The sequence below is a fragment of the Aplysia californica genome, unplaced genomic scaffold (assembly GCF_000002075.1).
Source record: "Aplysia californica isolate F4 #8 unplaced genomic scaffold, AplCal3.0 scaffold00031, whole genome shotgun sequence".
NCBI lineage: Eukaryota > Metazoa > Mollusca > Gastropoda > Aplysiida > Aplysiidae > Aplysia > Aplysia californica.
The window spans coordinates 1176500-1184420 of NW_004797301.1; the positions used below are offsets into that span (position 1 = coordinate 1176500).

The window sequence follows — 7921 nt, forward strand, 5'->3', positions numbered from 1 at the left end:
ATTTATTTATTTATTATGAAAATGGGTGAAGACTAAAAGGAAAAAACGGAGGAGTCACATTTGAATACACCCCGTGAAGAACTTATGAGACTCCATTTTAACATCTGTAATGGAGAAAAAAACCCGGCAGGCTCCAAGTAAAAAAGTGGATGGAGAGAATGGTTTACCCTTCTGTTAGACTGAGGTTCTCCTCCACCTCCTCCCTCTTCACCTTTTGTTCATCTTCCTCCTCCTCCTCCTCCTCCTCCTCCTCCTCCTTCTTCTTCTTCTTCTTCTTCTTCTTCTTCTTCTTCCCCATCTCCTTTTTCCTTCTCCCTCCCCCCGTGCTCCTCCTCCCCGAAACCAACCTCCCCAGTTTCAAACCCACCACCCACCCTCTTGTCTTCTGTTTATCCTATCAAGCAAGAATGGATTACCCCCTTTCTTTGCCACAGTGGTCCGAACCCGCCACGAAGGAAGTCTGTCTCGCGCAACGCGCAAAGTGAGAACTGGATTCAGCCCCCCCTCACGTCCAATCTGTGCATATGCACCAACTGGCTTTTTCAATAACAAACTTCGAATTCCAAAACAATTGATTCGTTAACGATGCTTGTTTTAAGATGTCTACTGCTTGCGGTCACCTTTGCTGGTCATTCACGACTGACCAATGCCTCCATTTTCACATCGATAAATCGTATAAAGCATATGGTACTGTCCGAGAAATCGATTCTGCATAAGCTTCAACGTGGCTTAGGAAAACTAGACAACGGTCCAAAAGGATCTATCTTTCAAAGGTGGGTCTAGAATTTTTGCATTAATTATTGGAAGTATTTTTTTTTCTGTCTGCATTTCGTTGTCATTGTTTGGTTTGTTAGTGTAGTTCTGTTGCTTTATTTCAAGTTTTATATTTTAATTAATTTTGGTTCTAATTTGAATTTCATTTTTTTCTTAATAATTTTGCTGTTTTAAGTTTGCTTTGTCGATTATATTTCATCGTTTGTGTTTACCGTACAACAGGCATTTTTCGCGCATTTTCCGTTTTGCTAATGTCGCTTTTGGCGAAAATCTTAAACTTGCGATTTGAGTTTTACAGTGCAAAAGTATTTATGTTGTCTGACGTACTCCTAGATGTATGCGATAGTTGTCCAAGCTGTAACCCCCCCCCCTCCCACCCTTAAAAAAAACTTTTTCCTAGCTGACCTTTGATTGCCTTCATCAATTTTTTTTCAAACGTTTTCCAGTTATCGTTTGTCAGTGTAAATGGTTCGGGGCCGAATATTATAAAATGACAATACTTTCTCTTTGTCTTTGAATGAGCTAAAAAGAAACGGGATGACTTAGTGTGACTCGTACCCTGTCGTCCTATTTTGTGTTTTATAGACACAAGAGGAACTGATTTGTTTAACACCCCCCCCCCCACACACACACACACTTTATACGGCTCCCTACTGGCACGCCATTTTTCAAGTTAGGAAATGTCCAGCGTTTGTTGAAAAGATAGTTTTCCTTTTTTTTGAACCAAAGAAAATCGAATAAAAACTATGATGAACTATGTTCCTGAACTGTGCAGAAAACATTATGTTTATTTTCAACGTCAGGTGGACGCGGCACCCCCCCCCCCCCTCCTTAAAAAAAAAGGATTAAAAAAATTAAAATTCACACATGCCGGGGAAAAGTGCCATTTCAGATCAGTCTTTTACTTTTTTTTTTGCTCAAAAAGAACGTTGGAAATATTCTTTGCTCAAAAAGACAAATTGGGATAGTAGTATAAATATTTAAAATTTCAAAGCTCAAAATAAATGGAATCATACGTTACTCTCAAAACTATGTTGATTTTAAGCTGACGAGCTGTAGCACACAGCCATCTTATTTTCAAGTGCATTTGTTGAACTCTAATTCCGTGCAGTGGAGAAACAAGTTCTAAGAAACCACTCCTTAGTGCTTTATGCCCAGGGATCGTGATGTGTGCGTTTTAGCACATGCAGCGCTCTGAAGAAAAACAAACAAACAAACAAACAAACAAACCCCCTCCCGACCCCCTTAAAAAAAGCAACAGCATATCAGCTCGATAGCTCTTGATACTGAAGTAATGGCATCCCCTGTTTATGTCTCAAATTTACAAAGTACCGCGTGACGGTTGCTTAAACATAGAATCTATATCTATTATCTACCTTGCTTTGTTAAAATATCTAAAGTGACATGCACCACTCCACCCCAATGCGACCCAATGCGACGTTTCTCTATAAACTTGTATTGTAATATCCAAGATCGGGTACGACTGACGTAAATTCGGTTCACTATTGAATGCACCATAATTTGACTTTATTTGGAACCAATGAACCGCAATGAGGGGACATTTGTGCATGCACTCCACTATAGACAGACTTGTATTTTGCTCTCCATTTGCTCTTCCACGACCAGCGCAACCAAGTTAAAAAAAAAATAGAGAGCACAAAGTGGCAACCATGACAGTTCTCAGTGTTATCTATACATATTATTTGTGAAAGTCCGTCACTTTCGCCGCTTAAAACTTCGGAATCACTTAACTTTCGAATTTGACAAAATTAATGGTGGTTCAGAATCATTTAAAGGGTGCACAGTTCTATTGAGGATCCTGAAGTCAGTGTAGTTTAATTTTCAGTTTTTCATTAGTTTCGTTTAGATCTAATCTTGGGAAAGTCCGTCTTCTAAGACGCCATTGTAAACAAGTGAGGTTTCCGTTTAATAGCCGTGTGCACTGTTTCCACACCTTTGAAAGTCTGGAGTGTACTATCACGAAAGCGGAATAGAGAATCAATCTAGATCTATACATCACTATATCTAAACCTTCTAACGTTTAGCATCTGTCAGGATTTCTTGCTCCATTCCAGTAGAGTGTAAATATAGCAGGCCAATGACTTTCAGTTGACGTTAATGCACCGATCATTCCTTTCATCGCAAGGGGACCCAGCTAGTATTATTATAATAATCAAGTCATCGCCGACTCCGCACCAATGCGACACAAACAAGCCCTATTGTGACAACCTTAAAATATTTTACTACATTATGTTAAACACGATAGTTCACCCCTCTCTCCGAGCTACTGAAAATATGTCTTCAAAATTGCCGGTGACCTCACCTGAGAAAAAGTGCGGACTTCGCGAACAGCTGACGATGGAAAGGAATAATAATAATATATATATATATCAGGGTAACATTGTTACTACGATCTCCTCGCAGTTTCATGCAATAAAACTTTTATGTATACATTTTATTGAATGAAGGAAAAAGCGAAACCGTTGTAGATCTAATGAAATAATTTATGGCATTGTTAGATCTTGATTTATCGATATCATTGCACACTGTTCTTTCATATCTGTAGGGTCACTGAGTGAACAGGGTTCCGTTTTGTTTTGGTAAGTGTTTTGCAGCGCTCACAACTGCATAATGTCATATGAGCGTGCAGGACACATTAAGCATTTTGTCAGTGTGATAGGAATTAATTTTGAATTTTGCCTGGGTGGCGGTCGAAGTCTACTGTTATCGATTTTGGACCACGAAGGGATCTTTGATGTGCGTAACTTGCACACACCTCCTCCGAGATTTTTTGGCCTTATCCGAGAAGGCTAGGAGCTAGATTTTACGTACCCTAAGATCAGGGGTATGCTATAGCTGAAAGACAGCAGAAAGAAGGAGTCAAGGGGCAGCAGTAGAAAGGCTGCAGAAAGAGCCAGGATCCCAAAGGAGGGTGCAAGGGGGTGGGCTGGGGTGGGGCAGTAAGTGGAGACGCAAAGAGACGACAGAACATGGTTTGAGAGCAGTAAAGGAGGTGAAAGGAAAAATATTTTAGAGAAACAAAATTGTCGTTGTTGTCAATTTTCGAACACGGGACCTATTGAAAGAGAAGCGAACTCTGGAACCTCTAGGCTACGAGAGCCCCCAGAGATCAGTGTGGCGTGGGTTTTGAGCTTGTTTATCATATTATTATTCAACAATAGTTAGTCAAGTTTTAAGATATTGCAAGTGTCAGGCACCCAGATGAATATATCCTAGCATACATGGTATTGGAGACTAAGTGGAAAAGGAAGGAGAGGCAGACCATCTGGAAATTAAAAATTCACAGTATAATTTATGTCACAAATGGTTCTGTGACCTTTCAAGAGTGTTTCCAGTTTAACCAGCATAGAGAGCCTAAAACACATTTAGACAATATTACGTAGCTGGGGGAACAAAGTGGGACCAAGACGACGCTGGATTGATTTTTGATTTGGTAAAGAACGCCCTTAGAGCATACGACTTGATCCTCCTCTGCTCCTTTTATTGACTTCTAGGTGGCAGATTATTTTCTCTCCTCCCGACACCGACCGATATCAACGACAGGAAAAAGTATAGTAACTGAAATAAGTCACTGAGAAAAAAAAAGAAGAAAAATGACAAACGAAAAAATGAAGCAGAGAGAGAGAGAGAGAGAGAGAGAGAGAGAGAGAGAGAGAGAGAGAGAGAGAGAGAGAGAGAGAGAGAGAGAGAGAGACAGACAGACAGACAGACAGACCGACAGAAACAGCCAGAGAGACAAGGAGACAGAGAGACAGAGACGAAACAGAGTTCTGCCTTATAATAATAATAATATAATGCATTTCCTCACGTTCCCGTGACCAATCAGTGCAATAATAATTGTGATGCATCGCGGCGAAACCAAGCACTCGTCAGAATATCAAAATCAAATAAATTGGTATTTTCCATCCTGTTGAGTAATTTTTATCGAGCTTTTTAATGCCTCAACACCTCAAGTCCTTTAAAAAACACATTTCTGAGCATTTTTCTGTAAAAATGTTTAAGTTTTCAATTTCTATGAATTCTCAAGCTCTGGAAATCACCAAACTTTGATGGCCATTTTCTCGCTAATTTTACCTCTGAAACCAGTTGACCCCTTTCAATCGCAAATTTCTCGATTTCTATTCAAGATAGATGGGTATCTTTTCAACAGAAATCAAGACGAATGAAAAAGTTTTCTGTAATGCCAGTAGCTGTATATGCCCAGAAATTGACGAGCGCCTGATTCCATCTCGTTGTGACAAAATTGTGTTTTCAGGTTCCATGACCAGCGGCTGCATAAACTTAACGAACGCAATGTGACGTCACTACTGGTCTCACTGAGGCACCCAAATGGACTGTACCAAGTCATCAACGAATACGCTGGAATCTACAACGGCCTTCGAAAAGCATTGAATGGTGAGCCGGCCTATCTATCTATCTATCTATCTATCTATCTATCTATCTATCTATCTATCTATCTATGGTAAAGCAAACAGATGGTTCATTTATCAGAGACATGCTGTGACAGACGCACCTTGTCATCAGATGCAGTCGGAAGAATTCAAACAGCTGCAAACGCATTTAGAGTGCTCAAGAAGAGAGTACAGACTCTGGTCTAGACTTGACATTAGACTGGCCACGAGGATCAAAGTAATGTATAACACAACTGTTCTCCCAGCGCTTTTATATTGCACTCACTGTATGTCCCTGTACCGCAGGCAATAAATCAAACGCAAAAAGGAATGCACCTCTGTTATTTAAGACAGCTGCTTGAAATTGGATGAGAGGAGAGGGTAGCAGAAGTAGTAACGAGCCAACGCTGAAAGCGTATATGCTGTGGCAACAGTCTTACAGCTGACTTACCAGATTCCAGTCTCTCATAGGATTAAAAAAATTGAAAGTTCTGTGAAGGAGGCATAAGAAGAGGCGGGCAGTTACAACGCCGAAAGGACGTTCTCAAACCCCACAAAGCTCCCTCAGAATTAAAACAGTTTTATCTCAAATTTTTTTCCCATTTTGAGTTAGATCTATTAAGACCAGGAGGTCAGAAACGAAATGTTTTATCTGATCTATCAAAAGATTATTCTGAGTTGTTATCACGATATTCAAAGAATTGCTTGTCATGCTGTGAAACACAAAACATTTTACGTCAAATTTTTCAAAACTAGGTACTGAGCAGAAACGTGACATAGAGGACCCAACCTTGATAAAAGATGCCGTGGATCTTCCATAATGGCGTGCGACAGCACAACGCCCCAGGGCTGCAGTGGGACGGACGGAGAAGGCAATACATGCACTGAAACTCTCACAACACTAGACACCGCGACCAGTGCAATATATCAGACTTTCAACCAGATCTTAAAAAATATGAGGAAAATACTGTAGATCTATAGCAAGCCTTGTGGGTCATGAACGTCTTGTCTGGCTTAAATAACAACCACATTCATCGTCCATATCGAAGGACAATGGAATAAGACAAATCTATCTATCTATCTATCTATCTATCTATCTATCTATCTATCTATCTATCTATCGATCTATCTATCTACCTATCTATGTATGTATGTATCTATCTATCGAATAAAAAAACCCACCGGAGTTCCCTCTAGTTTTCTAGATCTACATCAGAATTGTCGTTCTCTGTCCAGGTATGCCTCTGTCTGCAGAGGTTCAGGACCAGCTTGCCAACATAGCAGACGACGATGACGTCATAGGAGCAAGAAAGTCTCTCGTTCGTCTTCAAGTAAGAAACGATCGTGGACAAGCAGTTAAATGTACCAAGCCCAGAAGGCAATTTTTTCAGGAGAGAGATAAAACTGTTTAATTCTTTAAGCACTATTGTACCTGCATTATGTCTATTATTATGTTATGCTCTTGCTTTTATTTTCATCCATTATGGTTTGAATTACGACAAAATATTTCTTGAGCTCACTATGCAAACGATACTACGGATTATAAGATCGAAATATTAAGAAACAATTCAAAATTTTGGCCTCAGTACATTTGAACGGCTGACCCCAGTACCGAATAGAAAGAATGAAAACTAGATGAAATAAATCTACATTGTTCAGCCATTGTCATACAGATTTGATATTTCAAAACACACACACACACAACACACACACGCACACACACACACACACACACACACACACACACACACACACACACACGCGCGCACACACACACATACACACATATGCACTTATACGCATACTCTCTCTACTCTCTTTACCTTTCCCACACTTGTACACAGGCTCACATTTTCATTTACTTTTATTCTCACACAGACCCACAGTCATACACATGATATTATGATTATAAATGAACAATGCTAACAATGGTAATGTTTTAAGCTCTTAACATAGTAAGTATTACGCTGTTACGAGTCTATAAACTCCTAGGATAATTATTTAGAGTTTTACGGTACTTACAACACAAGTAAGTCATGTCAGAAAAGGGATGTTACTAAATAATGAGTAACGCACGGAGATAAGAAGAAGAAATAAGGATGATAGATGTTGGACTGAAAAGAAGGAACAAACCACACCAGAGCACCCGGAAAACACCCTCAGAATTAATAGTTATTGATATCGTTATGATTTCCATTTTGTGACTCTCCCCGTGTTTCGCGTGGGCTCCTCATAATCTTAAAAGTAAAGCAGGTCAGTAGATGCAATATCATTATTCCTGATGAAAAGAAACGCATAACGCCTCTGGAAGATAACGAGCGTGGGCCAGAATTTCTCAAGAATTTCTCAACAAAACGTTGACAAGTTATACGATCCACTAGTAGACGTCGTTTACTGACAGACTTTTATGCATATTAATGGGGCGGGGGCTATTCAAGTTACTACAAAGGTGTCATATTTCTAACGTACATTTCGATTTTTGCTCATTTGTAAATTTGTTTATAGAGGGTTCTCCAAAAGAAAGAAGACTAAGGATCGAAATCAGTTGAAATATATTGCTTTCAGAATGGTTTACATAGGTTTGGAAAAGGAATACATTTGAATGAACTCCTCTTTTAATCGATACATTCCTTAGAAGCGTGTACATTGTGGGTTGGCAACTTTTTTTGCCGACTCAGCCACACAGGAGCTTTGTCAAAGCCAGCTAGGCCATGGAAAAAACCAACAAGCCCCCC

At 39.7% G+C, this 7921-nt stretch overlaps 1 protein-coding gene across 1 annotated transcript in view; it reads left to right on the forward strand.

Annotated features, from left to right (window-relative positions):
* Positions 1–455: 455 nt before the first annotated feature.
* LOC101859761 (prolyl 4-hydroxylase subunit alpha-2) overlaps positions 456–7921 on the forward strand; it is a gene marked incomplete in the record, with an annotated part of 31818 nt that continues 24352 nt past the window's right edge. The window contains 3 exon segments of the mRNA XM_013091281.2: positions 456–773; positions 5051–5190; positions 6423–6517. Coding sequence (XP_012946735.1) covers positions 586–773; positions 5051–5190; positions 6423–6517 — 423 coding nt within the window.